Source organism: Heloderma suspectum, chromosome 3 (genome assembly GCF_057233095.1).
Source record: "Heloderma suspectum isolate Gila_16-S chromosome 3, 16-S_ref, whole genome shotgun sequence".
Lineage (NCBI taxonomy): Eukaryota > Metazoa > Chordata > Lepidosauria > Squamata > Helodermatidae > Heloderma > Heloderma suspectum.
Genome location: NC_139460.1, coordinates 108020403 through 108038486, shown reverse-complemented (window position 1 = coordinate 108038486; position 18084 = coordinate 108020403). Strand labels below are relative to the sequence as shown.

Below are 18084 nucleotides of genomic sequence, written 5' to 3'. Positions count from 1 at the left end.
CCTTGACAACACTTGATTAGGATATAGTTATATGCTTTAATATGATTAATAGAGACCAGGTCTCTATCACCTTCTGAGAGAGCTGTATTTTTATCCTAAAGAGCTCTCTTTGACTTAGCAATGCCTTCACATCCCTGTTCTTTGCAAGTGTAGTAATAACTATGGAACAGAGCATTCCCTAGAGTGATGCTGGGAATCTGGAAAAGGTTATATCACTTTGATGTGTAATTTAAGGGTTGTGTTGCTTACTACACTACAAGTGGCTTGCAAGGATTCTGGGAAGTTGCAGACTATCCCAGGACCCACCCGCCCCATGTCCATTCCACTGCATACCCCACCAAAACTGTCTCCACCAGGCATAAATGAAGTGCTGGAGATCCTCATTAATGTGGATTAGAGCACACTCTCAGCCTACATTTGATAGCTAGGAAGCAAAGAGAACATTTCCCTTTCCTATACCTTCTGCCACCTGTTTTTATATGTTTGATTTGTAGGCCACCCCATCCCAAAGCTTCAGGGCCCATCATGCAGTACCTTGGATGCAGTCATGAAGCTGTCTAAAGCAGCTGCTATTTCATCTGCATGTTGCTCAGGCCCTGACACTTCTCTTGATCTATGTGGAACATCAGTAACCAAATCCATAACCATTGCCTGCATAGCTACCACTATTTCCATGATGGCTGCTATGTCAGCCTTCCCCAACCTGATGACCTCAAGATGTGTTGGACTTCAGCTCCCAGAATCCCCCAGCCGGCAGAGGGAAGGCTGTTTTAGGTCTTTCAGTGTTTTTTTGTTATATGATACAATTCTAAGCAAGGAATTGAGAGTCTGAGTCATCGGGCAAGGATGCAGGACGTCAGCTCCACATCTCTCGGGGGTATGTGTGTTTGTTTTTATTAATAAAATGGGCTCCCAAACAAGCATGGGTTTTCCCACAGCTATTTTTTGAGATGGGGCACGCTAGATGATCCAGATCTATTTCTGAGAAGGCACCAGAGAAGAGTACAATCTGCACATGTACCATATAAATTCCTTACAAGTTTGTTTTTTTTAAATCCTGCTGAAAATTTAAAAAATAGAAGAGTAATTTTTAAAAAAATGTGCAAAGTCTACCAGTCAGTCAACAGAAATATTAACAAAAATGCAATTACAAGTCATATGCAATTACAAGTCATACACTGGTTTCATGATCTTCATACAGATACATGGTAATTTACAACTAGGAACAAGCTGTTTGTGTACTAAGGATGCTTGTGGTCTACTACCTGTACTCAGGATGGAAGGCTGGAGAAAGAGATTTTTGAGGCTCAACGTTAATGATTGTGAGGGATACCATAGCTGCATAAATGGAAGATGGGCCGTTGGTGCTCTCATGACCACCAGCCCCAACTGAGTGGTGAAGCATAGCTAGGAGAGGGGATTGCAAATTACTGATCAGAGAAGGGTGCAGAGTAGCACTGCCTTTTTGATAATCGGATGCCCAACAAAGAATTGATTATCTGACAATGAGCCCAGTCAGGTGTCAGCTCCACCATCAAAATATCCCACTGCACAAGTTTGCATTCATACTGAAGATGTAGCTAGAGAAAAACCACTATAACATTTTTTAAAAATACTAACTGTATTATTTCAGTTTATGGTAGAAGCAATATAAATATCAGTTTGCTTGTGTCCAGTACAACAGAAGCAGCTAGACATTTTTTTTATCTTGGCTCATTATCCTTGCAGAAACCAAGGGTAAACCCTATGGATGGTTGCCAGTAATGATCCTGATACTTATAAATTTAAGGGTCCCAACTGTATCCATATTTCATATTGAAATATGATGGTCCTAGCATCTTATGACTTTACATATCTGCGTTAAGAGTGTGCATCATTGGTATGATCCACTTGTGTCACAGTATTTTTCCTCTGAGAATGGCCCCTGTGTTTTCCATCTATTTTAAGATATTGTTCCTAAGGCATTGTTAACACACAATGAATAAAGTCGAAGAAAGGTAAACTTGATGAATAAGAGTGGCATAGAACATACATTCTCCTTAGGAAGACCTCTATCACTTGTCTGAGCCCATCTGTCATCTGCCTCCTCTTCCTGATCTGACATCTATTAGCAGCCATTCCACTGGGCTGCAGCTGAAGGAGAGATGGGACAGTAGGATCCATTCAGTTAGCTTGGCTGAGAGACCAGCTGCCATTTGAGTCTTCTCCTCCCTGAGTTGCCTCCATTCAAGCTGGTCATTATAAGAACAATCGTGTTACCTTAAGAAATAGTACCTGAGTTTGCTTGTTTACCCTCCCCATCCCTTTTTCCTTTTGTGTCATGTCTATTAGATTATAAGCCTTCAGGCATGGGCTGCCTTATTTGTTTTCACATTTGTACATTCCCAGGTTTTTAAAATGATAATGTCTTAGGCAGAAAAACACCTGTTGTATTGAGAGACAAATTAGGGGGTGGGATGGTTTCCCTACTTTTGCAGGAAAATACTGGTTGTCAAAATGTCCCCAGGTCTTCCCTAACCTCTCCACCCACCTCACTGGTTCCAACTATGGATGCCTTATGTGCACTTTTGCCTGCTGCTAGGAAATATCCCTGGCAGAAGTGGCTATCACAGCTGCTAGCCATAAGCAGAGATGAAAAGTTAATAATATTCACTTAAATATAAGGGAACTACCATTCCTCCCCACCGCTGCTTTGGGGGCAACAGGAGGCTGAGCCCTCCCCTTTCCCTCTAAAGTGGTAATTGGGGAAGATATTTCCTGTGAAATTCATCCCTCTGCCAAATTTCATGTGGTCCCTAGTGCCTGAAGCATCTGTTTCAACCCTCAACCCATATAATTGGTTTTATTTTAATAATATAAGACCAATCTAGGAAGAAATAGTAGTAGATTTACCTCTAACAGTCTTAAAATTTTACTTGTTCTTTCTCCTTTTCATACAGAGCTCTTAACTGTGACAAGAAACCTAACTAAGCAGCAAGCAGTCAAAGCTTCTGTAGTGACAATTCCCATTTACAATTTGATGCCTTCCCAAATTGTACTTGACCATTTAAAGTTATTTCATATACAGTATAAGTTCCGTATGCAAATACTTATAAAGTATTCCAAGTTAACTGAAATAATTAACTTTGTACACATTTATAATTACAATAAAGCTTCAAAATTCTGCACAACTATTTTTTCTATACAAAGGAATATTAAATTTAATTTACAAGAAATAAATATAAAGTTATAGGATAATCAAAGGTAGACTGTTTTACCTATATACAATACTATGATGTCTGTGGCTACATCCTATTAAAAGGAAGGTACAGAGATCACCTATTATTATTTTGAAAGGCAATGTAAGCATCCTTCTCAAAGTTTAGCTTGCAATTATCTATATTAACAGAACAGAACTGCATAATGTTTTGAGTTATTCCTAACTGTACGTTGAACTTGTAAAAGGATCTTTTAAAATCTATCTTTTTTCATTTAAATAAAGCACAAATTAAGCTGGTTATGTTTTCCAGCCATAATGCTATGTCTAAAGTACCTTCTCAATATCACTAACATTAAAAGAAAAAATACAAACTCTGAGAATCTGTTCTGTGACAAGCCAAGAATGCTTTGAAGCTTTCCTATTGTATATTAAATAGGGTCCTTTTTTTGGTCTTCTCACATTATGTAAAACAGTTAAAATAAACCTGTTAAGTCACTGTGTGAAACCATGGGGACTTTTAAAAATGTCACATTGGTTCAATAAAGTGCAGGGTCCCCTTCTTTGAAGTCCTTCTCAGTGAAATGCAAGATTTTTTATGGCCCGTGTCATTGTTCTCTTGAAATATGAGCTGTTTTGCTGAAAAGTCAGGAAACCGAACATCACCATTCTGCACATTGAAAGAAACACCATTCTTCTCACGAGTGATATTTCCTGAAGTGTTAAAAAAAAATTGTTAGAACTCAGCGATGGCATGTCACTGGCCCTCAGGATCAGTTCCCCCTTGGTGAACTCAGGCCCAGTTCAGACGTTATATTTTCAGTATGATCAGTGGCAAGAAATGGAATCATGTGTTGGCCCTTCCACATAGGATTTGTATGGAGTCATAAACTCATAATCATATGAGACACTGCCGTGTGGAATCAGCTCTCAAGCCAATCAAGAGTCGTATATAAATTGTCCCTAGGAAATGGCTCCTCGTATGGATTTTAACCCCAGTAGTGAATCTTCTGAAAATGAGGGTTTCACCTCTGGTAAGGAACTGTTTCATATAAACAACTTTCCCACAGATTTCTGTTCTTCAGCAGGATCAAATATAACATCTGAAGTTATTGAATAATATTTCAAGGATTTTTACTTTTGCATTCAATTTCAGTAAATTGTCTATAATGATTTATTGTTATTGTATTTGCTTCTATCTAGTCACTATCTAAATTCTAGTGAGTAAGAGACAAAGGGTTGATTCCAAATTTAATCATACTTGGAGTAGAACCATTAAAATCAATAGGACTTAAGTTAGACATGACATGTTTAAGCCCCATTGATTTCAGTGAGTCTACTCCAAGTATAAATAAGTCTGCATTCACCCTAATGTAAGCTAAGCTAATAAAAAGACACCCATTTTATTAAGTCAACTTCCGTTGGTCAGTTTTGATAGTTTTGAACATCACATTACTACGAACAGTTCACATTAAATACTGGAACAGTTAAAGAAGTGTGCTGCTGTACTACATAAGCAGAATGCATAAAGTGCTTGTTGGAATAAATAACACTTTTTACCACTTTGATTCTATATTGATAGGTAACAATTTTTTCTCTTATTGTGTACAGCCACTTCACATTTAAAAAAAAAGCTTGAAAAGTTGAACATTTTAGCATACATACCATTCCCATTTGCATGCACTGAATAATCATTATTCATTAGCATTGATGTGGAATTAGTGGAGTTACTGTTTGATTGTAAGGAATGGGAAGAACTGGATACACCTTGGTTAACATTCTGCTTCTTTAAACCATTAATAGCAGTTCTACTCCAATCTGTAGTAGAATAAAGATAACAGAAAATGATGGACATTAATACTCCATTCAAAACACAATTAATGATGTAATTTAAACTTGAATCTAATTTTTAAATCCTTATTTCATGTGGTTTTGTAATTCTACATTTTGCAGATTTTGTAGAATTTATATTATTGGTTGTTTTTAAATGTCAAACTTTATAAATAACATCCTTGATACTGTAGGCTAATTTAGAAAATGTAGATTACATATTTCACCTTTTGAGAAACAGAGGCCCTGTTCATATCTTGAAATCTGTATGTGTGTGTGTATTTGTGTGTACAACAGGATCACATCTGCTGACCTGGCCACAGCATTCAGTGGAAGGTATGAATGGGGTCTACATGAGTACAACTGTAATCCATAGTCCCTATCTATGTGAAGTCGGAAAACCTGATAGCATACATTTCCGATTCTGCGGAACAACCTATGAATGTACAGTTACGTTCATGTAGCATTGAACGTGCTGTGCTCAGGGCCAGAAGTTATGATCCCACTCCCTCAACACACATTGAGTCAACACAGAATGGAAGGCATGGACAGGGCATGCATGCATTGCTACATAGAGTATTCTCTATGTAGGGTATTCAAGGGCCATTATGGTACACTGAAAATCCACATCCTCTCTAAAGACTGTGGGGTGAAATGATAATGCCCCCTAAAAATGCAATTCCAAAGTTCTCTGACTTCACTAATAACATTCCATTTTCATAACACTGTTTCTTAATCTACTTCAATTTCTAAGCCAACTAGCACTGACTTTGATCAAAAATGTAGAATACTTTCTGTGATTGTGTAATGAAAGTTAGTGATTTTGTGCAATTGTATATTTCAATAATAAGCAATCAATATTGTTGGGAAACCCCTTCATGGATCACTGCCTTGTTGTGGTGAAGGGGCTTGCGTAACTCAGTGAAGCCATAAGCTATGCCGTGCAGGGCCACCCAAGACGGACAGGTCATGGCGGAGAGTTCTGACAAAATGTGGTCCACTGGAGAAGGACATGGCAACCCACTCCAGTATTCTTGCCAAGAAAACCCCATGGAACATATCACAAGGCTAAAAGATATGATGCCGGAAGATGAGCCCCTCAGGTCAGAAGGTGTCCAATATACTACTGGGGAAGAGGAGAGGGAATTTCCAAGTAGCGCCGGAAAGAGTGAAGCAGCTGGGCCAAACCCGAAAGGACACTCAGTTGTGGATGTGTCTGGTGGTGAAAAGAAAATCTTATGCTGTAAAGAACAATATTGTTTAGGAACCTGGAATGTAAGATCAATGAATCAAGGTAAGCTGGAGGTGGTCAAACATGAGATGGCAAGATTGAACATTGACATCTTGGGAATCAGCGAACTAAAATGGACAAGCATGGGCAAATTTAATTCAGGTGACCATTATATCTACTACTGTGGGCAAGAATCCCTTAGAAGAACTGGAGTAGCACTCATAGTCAACAAAAGGGTGGGAAAAGCAGTACTGGAGTACAATCTCAAAAATGATAGCATGATCTCAGTACGAATCCAAGGCAAACCATTCAACATCACATTAATTCAAGTCTATGCCCCAACCACTGAGGCCGAAGAAGCTGAGGTTGATCGGTTCTATGAAGACCTACAACACCTTCTAGAACTAACACCAAAAAAAGATGTCCTTTTCATCATAGGGGATTGGAACGCTAAAGTAGGAAGTCAAGAAATCACCGGGATAACAGGCAAGAATGGCCTTGGTGTACAAAATGAAGCAGGACAAAGGCTAATAGAGTTTTGCCAAGAGAACACACTGATCATAGCAAACACTCTTTTCCAACAGCACAAGAGACGACTCTACGCATGGACATCACCAGATGGTCAATATCAAAATCAGATTGGTTATGTACTTTGCAGCCAAAGGTGGAGAAGCTCCATACAGTCAGTAAAAACAAGACCTGGAACTGACAGTGGCTCAGATCATGAGCTTCTTGTTGCAAAATTTCAGCTTAAATTGAAGAACTTAGGGAAAACCACTAAACCATTCAGGTATGACCTAAATCATATCGCTTATGAATATACAGTGGTGGTGAGGAATAGATTTAAGGGATTAGACCTGATAGACAGAGTGCCTGAGGAACTATGGACGGAGGTACGTAACATTGTTCAGGAGGCAGCAACTAAACCCATCCCAAAGAAAAAGAAATGCAAGAAAGCAAAGTGGCTGTCTGATGAGGCTTTACAAGTAGCTGAGGAAAGAAGGGAAGCGAAAAGCAAGGGAGAAAGGGGAAGATATATCCAACTGAATGCAGAGTTCCAGAGAATAGCAAGGAGAGACAAGAAGGCCTTCTTCAATGAACAATGCAAAGAAATCGAGGAAAACAACAGAATGGGAAAGACTAGAGATCTTTTCAAGAAAATCGGAGATCTCAAGGGAACGTCTTGTGCAGAGACAGGAATGAAAAAGGACAAAGAAGGCAGGGACCTAACAGAAGCAGATGAGATTAAGAAGAGGTGGAAAGAATACACAGAAGAACTATACAGGAAAGATCTGAATGTCCCTGATAGCCATGATAGTGCGGTCACTGAACTTGAGCTGGACATCCTAGAGAGTGAAGTCAAGTGGGCCTTAGGAAGCATTACTAACAACAAAGCTAGCGGAGATGACAGTCTTCCAGCTGAACTATTTAAAATCCTAAAAGATGATGCTGTTAAAGTGCTGCACTCAATATGCCAACAAATTTGGAACGCTCAACAGTGGGCACAAGACTGGAAAAGGCCAGTTTACATTCCAATTCCAAAGAAGGGCAACGCCAAAGAGTGTTCAAACTACCATACAATTGCGTTCATTACACATGCCAGCAAGGTTATGCTCAAAATCCTACAAGCTAGGCTTCAGCAGCATGTGAACCGAGAACTACCGGAAGTACAAGCTGGGTTTCGAAGAGGCCGAGGAACTAGAGATCAAATGGCCAACATTTGCTGGATCATGGAGAAAGCAAGATAATTCCAGAAAAACATCTATTTCTGCTTCATTGACTATGCTAAAGCCTTTGATTGTGTGGATCACAACAAACTGTGGCAAATTCTGAAAAAGATGGGAGTACCAGACCACCTTACCTGTCTCCTGAGAAACCTGTACGAGGGTCAAGAAGCAACAGTAAGAACCAGACATGGAACAACCGACTGGTTCAAAATTGGGAAAGGAGTACAAGGCTGCATATTGTCACCTTGCTTATTTAACTTATATGCAGAGTACATCATGAGAAACGCCTGGTTGGATGAATCACAGGTCGGAATTAAGATTTCCGGGAGAATTATCAACAACCTCAGATACGCAGATGATACTACCCTAATGGCAGAAAGCGAAGAGGATCTAAAGAGCCTCTTGTTGAGGGTGAAAGAGGAGAGTGCAAAAGCTGGTTTGAAACTCAACATGAAAAAAACGAAGATCATGGCATCTGGCCCCACCACTTCCTAGCATATGGAAGGGGAAGAAATGGAAGCAGTGACAGATTTTATTTTCTTGGGCTCCAAGATCACCGCAGACGGTGACTGTAGCCATGAAATTAAAAGATGCTTGCTCCTTGGGAGGAAAGCTATGGCAAACCTAGGCAGCATAGTAAGAAGCAGAGACATCACCTTGCCGACAAAGGTCCGTCTAATCAAAGCTATGGTTTTCCCAGTAGTAACATATGGCTGTGAGAGATGGACTATAAGGAAGGCTGAGCGCCGAAGAATTGATGCTTTCGAAGAGTTGTGGCTGGAGAAGACTCTTACGAGTCTCCTGCTCTGCAAGGAGGTCAAATCAGTCCATCCTAAAGGAAATCAACCCTGAGTGCTCATTGGAAGGACAGATACTGAAGCTGAAGCTCCAATATTTTGGCCACCTAATGCGAAGAGAAAACTCCCTGGAAAAGACCCTGTTGCTGGGAAAGATTGAAGGCAAAAGAAGAAGGAGACGGCAGAGGATGAGATGGCTAGGAAGCATCACCGATGCAATGAATATGAACTTGAGCACACTCCGGGAGAGCGCGGAGGACAGGAAGGCCTGGCGTGCTATGGTCCATGAGGTCACGAACGACTGAACAACAACAACAACAACTGCTGGGAAAAAATTGGTTTGACATCTATTGGCAATTTTATTTGGCAACAATGAAAAATGGATCCCATCTCATTTACAAAAAGCATGAGCAGAACTCTGCTTCTGTAGCAGTTGTTTCCTATTCTCAGGCTCCCCACTGCACTCCCTGAAAAGCCACTTGTGAGTGTTGAGGGACCCTTTGGAATAGTATGGGAAGCGGAGCAGTGGAAGGGAGAATCAGCAGAACTGGGGACTGCCCTGCACAAGAACAGAAGTACTTTTCCATTAAGCAAGGCACTTTTGGATCCAGCAAACTGTAGCTGTACACCGTGTAACTTCAAATAATATTATAATATTTACCAGAATTTTCAGCCAGCCTGTATTTTCCACAACACAGATATCTTCTCCACTGCTTGCGAACATTCTCCTTTGCTACACAGTAGAAGATAAAAATGAAAAATCCTGCAAAATAAAGTTACAAGTTTAAAGAAGGCACTGAATTTTTAGTCTGAGATTTTCTTATATTTTTAATATCCCTGAATCTATATACTTTATAAAGTTTATAAAAGAATGCATTTGATAGAGTCTGCATTTTTTTTATAAACTTACACAACTAGTTTATAGGTACAGAAACTTACTCCCTAATTATGATGTCCTAGCTGCATTGACGCCATATTTATTTAAATGATTTTTCCATAATGTTTTCAAAAGGATTGACTGTTACGCTGTCTTAAATATTACAGTAGTGAAATTCAGAACTATTACATGGCTTCTTTAAATGTTGTACGATGTTTATGTTAAAGAATGCTTTTTGTGTATCGCTAGAATTATTCTGTTCATTACACATTAATACAAGATATTTTTTTAAAAAGTACATACCTTGCAAGGTGTTAAAGATGGCAAAAAGATACATAAATATAAGATTTACGGGACCCCATGCAAAAAAGGCAAATCCCCAAGTAATTCCTAATAAGAATGTAAGGCCAGCAACACTCCTGAGATCTTGAATACTGGTTTTTCGCTGGGTACCAAGTTGCTTTTTCTTTTTGATTCTGCAAAGCTGAATTAGCACTACTATAAACATGCTGATATTCAACAAGAATATTGTGCAGAAGTATCCCACAACGGTGATGTAAAAGATAATGTTATTGTTAATCCAGCAGCTAAAAAATACAAAAAAATTGAGATGAAAAGGAAAGCATCAGTCAGTATTCTAAACATACTGAAAACTAAAAGGCATAGGTTAGTTCCATGCACAATTCGAGGCTCTCCACTCTCTCCTTCACCCTACTTTGGGGATATGGTTCAGCATCTTGGATAGCTCCTTTAGAGTTCTTGCTGCTTTTGACTGAAACCCAGAATGGATTCACAGCACCAGCGAAATCGGAGCCACCAGCCTCTACTGCTCCATGCCGTACTCTCTTGATCATGACTGTAGACTTCAATTCTGATTAAAGCTCTGCACATCTTTACCTTTATTGCAGCAGATATTAGTAACTAGGCAAAAATTGCATTCACTGATTTAAAATAAGATGCTTAATCATATTTTAACCCGATTTAATTTACCCTTCTCTATCCTCGTAATTGTGTAAATCTGAAGAGGATAAATCACACCTGCAATAAATCTTGTTTCTTTATGATACTCAAGACCAAACCTCATTTAAAATTTGTTTTTATTTTCACACACACACATACAGTACATTTTATAGTTTTCAATTTTTCATTCAAGTTTTTCTATGCATGGCCCCTAACACAGTCATATGTCGGGCATAGGACTTAAAAAAAAAAAAAAGCAGCATTACCAGGAACAAGAATTACTCATGCTCATACGTTACTACTTAAATGAACACTCTTAACATTTGCCTGTTTTTGACTTACAATTCATCAGATGACCCATTGGGAAACTTTCCATATGATCCAGATCCATAGTTATGTGGTGATATTGCCAATACAATGGCTACAATTACTGCTGGTACTCCTGAAAGATAAAAAGCTATCACATAGTTTGGGGAGAATAGAAAACATGCATAATTAAGCTACTAATAAGCTCGCAATGAGAACCATTGGCTTGGATCCAGAGATGTCTAGTGCCAGCAGAAAAGCACTTATGCGTGTACAAGGCAGCCCTGGTGAATTCCTCCCATTCCCCATCCTTCTGCAGCACCCTTGTGCCATATCCCAGGCTATTCCAGATGGTTCATCAACCCTCAGGAATAGCATTTGGGGGTCTATGCAGGAGCTTTAGTGGAGGGGAGGAGTCAAGAAGCCCCTACTGTTTAAGCCATGTTCCGCTCAGACTTTGTATTCAACCCACTATGTATAACGACTATAATAAGCATTTGCACAGCTCATTTCAGAAGTCCAGAGCTCTTCAGATACATTGGCTGCATTCACACAAAATGCTAAGCCAAAATTGCTGATAATTCTGGCTTATCAGTAACAAGCAGCGTGCTAGTGCTCCTGTAAGCAGGAGTAGCTAAAATAACCAAAAATGTGCCAGGGAGTTTTTTATCACATGTTTATACAGCCCAATAGCTGAAGCTCTGTGGGCGGTTCACAACAATTAAAATGATAAATACAAAACTACAATATAGATAAAATACAATATAAAAGTTTAAAACTACAATACGAAAATAAAATAATCAGACAGAAGCTAGCAGCAAGAAATTTAAAATACAGTACCAGATAAAAACAAACTAAAAAACTAAAACGCCTGAGAGAATAAAAAGGTCTTCACCTGGCACTGAAATGAGCACAACGTAGGTGCCAGGCAAACCTCTGTGGGAAACTAATTCCACAACTGGGGTACCACTGTAGAAATGGCCCTCCTCCTAGTAGCTATCCACCTCGCTTCCCTTGGCACAGGCTCCCAGAGGATGACTGCTGAAGCTAATCTTAGGGTCCAGGCAGGTGTATATGGGAGGAGACGATCCTTCAGGTAGCCTGGCCCCAAGCCATTTAGGACTCCGAATGTTAGTACCAGCACTCTGAATCAGGACTGGAAATGGATTGGCAGCAAGTGCAGATGAAAGAGTACTGGCATAATATAATCATGTTGGCCGGTCCCCATTAATAGTCTCACTGCCCTATTTTGGACCAGCTGAAGTTTCTGGATCATTTTCAAAGGCAGCCCCACACGCATTGCGGTAATCGAAATGAGAGGTCATCAGAACATGGATAACTGTAGCTAGGCTATCTCTGTTGAGATAGGAACATAATTCGTATATCAGCCCAAGCTGATAAAAGGTGCTCCATGCCACCAAGTCCACCTGTGCCTTGAGTGACAGCTCTGGATCCAAGAGCACCCCCAAACTATGAACCTGATCCTTTTGGGGGGAGTGCAACCCCCCCAGAACAGGATGAAAGTCACTTAGCCGGGCAGACGAACCATCCACTAACAATACCTCCGTCCTGTCTGGATTCTCAGTTTATTGGCCTTCATCCAGTTCATTATTGCACCCAGGCACTGGTTCAGAATGCCCACTGCCTTACCTGGATTTGATGAAAAGGAGAGATAGAGCTGGGTGTCCTCTGCATATTGATGACACCTCAGTCCATGTTTCCAGATAACCTCCCCCAGTAGATGTTGAACAGCATGGGGGATAAAATGGAGTCCTGTGGCACCCCATGACATGACTGCCAAGGGACAAGGCAATAATCCCCCAGTACCACCTTCTGGAATCGGCCATCAAAGAAGGCTATTTTTGTTGAAGTAATCAAGTGGCTATTGTCCTAATCTGATGAATGTTGACTATGCAGCCACAAGAACGGGACATCAACTCAATATAGTCTATTTATGAATTACAGAGTAAGAGCTAATTTCTGGAGCCTAACATGTAATAAAAACAAGTATTACAAGCAGTTAACATTCATATAATGAGCCCATTATATAAAATTTCACCAAGCATCACTAGGACATACATAGAATTGCCTTATTTTATTCTTGCAACAACACAATGTGGTAGGTTAAGCAGAGAGATAGTGCCTTGCTACAGCTAGGTTGTGTATCATGGCTGAAAGTGATTTGGATGTAGGTCTTCCTGGATCCTGATCCAATGCAAACACACTATCCACACTGGGTTGGATCCAGACTTATTCATGCTTAGAGTAGATCTACTGAAATCAAAGGGACTTAAGCTGGTCATAACTAACTTGTCCCAGGGATTTCAGTGGGTCTACTCTAACCACAAATAAGTCTCAATCCAAAGCACTAGTTCTGTATGTAGATGGCCCTTTATCCTACTAAGCAAATTAGGCATATAGTACCCATTTCAAATATAAATAAATAAAAAGTTATACCTACCCCAGCCAACAATGCAGAATTTTAGGATGTATTTCCTAACATAGGTATTGAACACTTTGACAAGGGCAAGATACATGTGGAAGGCTTCAAGGCCCATCCAAGTGAAAGAAACCAAAAGGAAATAATGAAGAAATACAGCAACTGAAATGCACAATCCTTTGATATTATACAGAGCAATCCAGGAATCCAGGAGGAAAACGAGGTTCAGTAAAAGTAACGCAACACAAAGCTGAATCAGGATTTTAGAAGGATAATCTCTTCGGATTTTCCTATAAAAGCAAATAAATAAAATACTATTAAGCTGTCACTTTTCTTAAATATTATGTCTGTAAACAATAAACACCGATGCAGGCAATATTAATTGCATCTTTATTTATAAATGGGCCATTTGAGACACAAATTGAAACCTTTAACAAATGCAGTTCAGGCACCATATATGTAGGTGAAATCTTATTGATTTCTAGCTGAAATAGTAGTTAATAAAGGTGTTCATGTTATCATTATTTCCTATTTGCTGTGCTAAGTTTGAACGGATGTGTTCTTTAGTCATAAGAAAATGTTACACATTATGAAGGTTTGCCTTTTAAATAGAACACTTCCAAGTCACAAAAGATAATATTAGAAATATTCATTTAGCAGTAAATCTTATAGTAGCTTAAAAAGGCATAAAATAGCAATTCCCCAAGAAATCTGAAAATTCTAAAACAGGAAAGTCAAATGTAATCAGTGCATTTAAAATGTGCTTTTATCAGTAATGAATCAAGATTTTTCATTATCAATAACAGTGAATACAAATACAAATGAAAGAGATTATAAAATAAATAATAAATAAACTTTTGCTATATAACTAAAATTAGGATATTTTTGGTGTTTTTTGGGGGAAAAGACATATTTTCCCCTTGGGTGATATAGAACTATTGGAGAGAATTGTTACAATCTTGGGCCTGTATGGAATTACTGAATATCCAGTCTTCTTTTGTTTTCTATATCTCCTGTTTTCAATCAGATAAGCAGGAAAATAAGGAATATGATAGAAGAGAAATGAGAAACAGGAAGTGGATTGTGGGGAGGAGGGGAGTTGTGTGTGTCAGTTAGAAAAGGAAGCAGATTACCAGGTCACATCGGTTGCTGTTTAGGGGCAATATTTTGTAATCAAAGCAGTCCAGAAAGGTATGCTATATAGCTGCTTTTCCCAACCTGGTGCCCTCCAGATGTGTTGGACTACAATTCCCATCAGCCCCAACCAACATTCCTCATGGTTGTGCTGGCTAGAGATTATGTGTGCTGTTGTCCAACACGTCTGGAGGGCACCAAGTTGGGGAAGGCTGCCATCTGCCATGAAATTTGTGCAAGGCGTTCCTTCATATATGTCACTGACTCTTGAGATGACCATTCTGGGATACTCTGATTTTCTATTTTTAAAAATGTATACCATCATATTTGATAGATTGCTCTTTAGCGGCAAAGCTGTGTTATAATCCAAGTTGGTTTTACTTTTTAGCTATTTTTATATGAAATTCTCTCCCAGAATATTGACATCTTCAGAGAGCAATCCTATGTCAGCGTCTGGGGGAGATAGGATTTTTTTTAGTTTCCCAGCTATGAGCTCACAGACAGTGCTACAAACTCATAGATTTTAGAGAAACCGTACTCCCTGCCCTTCCCCTGCCCCCTTGTAGCCGGGGCAGAAAGAACCACACCACCGCCACATCTGTGCTCGTAACACGAAGCACGGAGGGGTGAAAACAGGGTGTTCCTGCGGGCAGAGATGGGAGGAGACCACAGAAGCTGTTTTAGATGTTCCCGCCCCCTCTCTGAAGCCGCACTTGGACACACGAAAATGTGTGTCTAACGCAACGTGCAGGGCGGCTGCAGCACAGTGGGAATCCTCTCCTCCGTGCTGCTTCCGCCCTGCATTGGATAGGTGGTCGCCTCTGAGTTCAGGGAAGGTCGGAGACACCTGTCTATCTCTAAAGGATTGTGCCCTCAATGTGGTAAGATGTCCTTCAGTTTGACGGACTGAAGATTTCTATGTTTGCCTTCCAGCTAAACAAAACGGTATTCTAATCTAGGGCTTCACTTTTTAGCCATGCTTTAACTGAACTTCTGTCTCAGGTAAAACAAAATAGTGATGTCCTTTGATGTGATATGATGTCCTTCAGTTTGATTATGCCTATATTTAAGCTACATAAAATAATATCTAACATAATATAATTTAAAAAGAGCAGGTGCTTACTCAAATGCAATATATGTAACAAGGGTAACAGAAAGAAAAATGGCTGAAAGGCCGCAACCTATGTAGGTGATGAAAGTTAGAATTAGCACTTGGATGGGAGGTATAGTGGTGTTCCTTGATAAATCCTGAAAAGGAAACAGAAATATTTTTTAAACTAAGAAAATGTGTTTAAAAAGCACAGCCTATATAAGTGATAAAACCAGAACAATCAAAACTTCAGTTGAGTATATAGCATTTCTAAACAAATCATTGCTAAAAGATGCTGTGTGTGTCTGTACTTTTAAGACATTATAACATCCACCTTGGTTTTCCTAGCTTAATCTCTCTTGCCCAATTTGCATATTCAGTCAGTCAGTCAGTCAGTCAGTCACTCACTCACTCACTCACTCACTCACTCAATTTCTATACCGCCCATTAGCCAAAACTCTCTGGAAGGTTTTCAAGACATACATATATTGGTTACTTAAGCTGAGGTATACACAAGTTGTATACATATGCATATCGTCTTCAAGCCACTGCTTCCCTTCTCAGCATGCTGCAACTGAAGACTTCCTGAGTTAACCATAATTCAATGTTACATCCAAATCAGGAAACTATGGGTAGTATTCAATGGTGTCCCAGTGCTAATGGTGTTATGCTAGTATAAACCGATGGTTGTGCATTGGAACTATTGCAACGGGAAAAAGTTATCTGCCGCCAAATTTCAGCAGTGCATTGGCACTTTTCCCTATTGCACTAGTTACATTGTACATGCACTGGTTTATGTTAACACAATGTCATTAGTGATAAGAAGGAATGCTGGAGAAATCCGAGATGGATTAAAATGAGTACAGATTTCTTTGAATTTGACCCACAGATTCAGCAGCAAGTCAGCCTCTTTGGGCTGCACGGACTCTGTGGACTTTGACCATTTTTTCCTTAAATTTACACAAATTTATTCATTGGAAAATATGGAAGTTTACACCAAGGAAACATATACGGTGTTATTATTTTAAAAATAAACCAATATATAATTTTTTTAATGCTTAATACATCTCCAGTCTCTCTTCAGCCTCCATGTAGCACTCTTTTTTGTGTTTTCTCTGCTCATGGGAACTGGATGGAATGGGGGGAAGTATACGAAAAGTTACGTACTAAAGAAATTTACACAAATTGTGGCAAAACTTATACTATAATTTTTTGCATATTTTTTCATATCCCCCCACCCCCAATTTGAATCTGTCTGTGAATGGACAGTGGAACGAATGGCACCTAAGAATATAAGAAACACACAGAGAACGGATTCCACACAATGACTACCAGAATCGGAATAAGCTCAGATCTTCAAAATATAGTTTGAGGTTGGATTAACATCCCAGTTTCTTCCTATTCTGGTATCTCTAGTTTCCCAGTTCTTATATAATGGGAAGCAATGTTCAATCAACTTAAGAAGTCTTCAACCACAGCATGCCAAGAATGAAGGAGAGAGGAGGCAGCGCAAGGGTGGAGTGTATGGGCATGAGGTTTGTGCAAATCTTGTCTTAATAAACTGAGAAATGTACATCTCCACTGGGCCCCTGTCTCTGTCTCCCATGCATGAAGGATCTTGAGATTTAGACAGAAATCAAAGCACAATCCAAGTACTATAAGCACAATCCAAAAAAACTTGAAATTAACTACCCGCCCAAGGGGGGGCTTTTGACTTTGCCCCTGCCTCCATGCCACAGGGCAAACCACCTTCAAAACCTAGGGGAAATAAGGAGCTGCTATACAGCTTTTGTTCATGTAGTACAAATATTACCAGTAAAACTCCAAAGCTTGTGAGGTGATTGCAGCTACAGACTGTTTCATTTGTTTTTCTCTCTCTAACTTCACAGCCTTCATAGGACCAGCCACCTTTGCCACCTGCCAGAAATTAAAAGCTTCCATTATCAAAATAGAACTGGAACAATGTTAAATTACTATAAAGTTAATACAAGTACAAAGGCATGACTATGCAGGCATACCATTTTTACTGAAGTCCCAGAAGGCACATCTGACAGTCAGATTCTCCTGTTTGGAGAGAAGAATAAGGCAATTTACATATCTTGAAGTTACTTTGAAGCTAAACTAATACTATATGATGAATGATACATTAAAACAAAAAGTAACTTGTTGGTCTGATTTTAGAAAACAAACTGATCTCTTTGTGAAATGGCATCCATTTATTGCGTTTTGGAATAATTATTATGAGTTGGGAAGGTAGGAATCATACGTATTTGGAAGGTAATTGAAAATGGATTGAATGATAAATTAATTTTGATGCTTGTTTATTTGGAATAAAATATATTAATTCTTAAAAGTAACTTTGCTTACATATAGATAAATCGGTTCCATAGCCTTTCTATGAAACACCATAGCCTTTCCTTGTCTGCTCCTCTAACTACTATCTAATCCTCCTTCACCTCCTTCTTATTCTTTTATCAGTCCCTGTGGTTCTTTTTT

The 18084-nt window shown here is 39.3% G+C and overlaps 1 protein-coding gene across 1 annotated transcript in view; it reads right to left on the bottom strand.

Annotated features, from left to right (window-relative positions):
• Positions 1–1117: 1117 nt before the first annotated feature.
• Positions 1118–18084, bottom strand: part of ADGRG2 (adhesion G protein-coupled receptor G2) — a 78264-nt gene continuing 61297 nt past the window's right edge. The window contains exons 19-27 of the mRNA XM_084841748.1: positions 17607–17652; positions 17402–17505; positions 15622–15746; positions 13386–13654; positions 10961–11060; positions 9962–10245; positions 9443–9544; positions 4862–5014; positions 1118–3910 (exon numbers count right to left, since the gene is read on the bottom strand). Of these exons, the coding sequence (XP_084697874.1) occupies positions 3726–3910; positions 4862–5014; positions 9443–9544; positions 9962–10245; positions 10961–11060; positions 13386–13654; positions 15622–15746; positions 17402–17505; positions 17607–17652 (1368 nt within the window). The 3' untranslated portion in view covers positions 1118–3725. The remainder of the gene's footprint in view (positions 3911–4861; positions 5015–9442; positions 9545–9961; positions 10246–10960; positions 11061–13385; positions 13655–15621; positions 15747–17401; positions 17506–17606; positions 17653–18084) is intronic.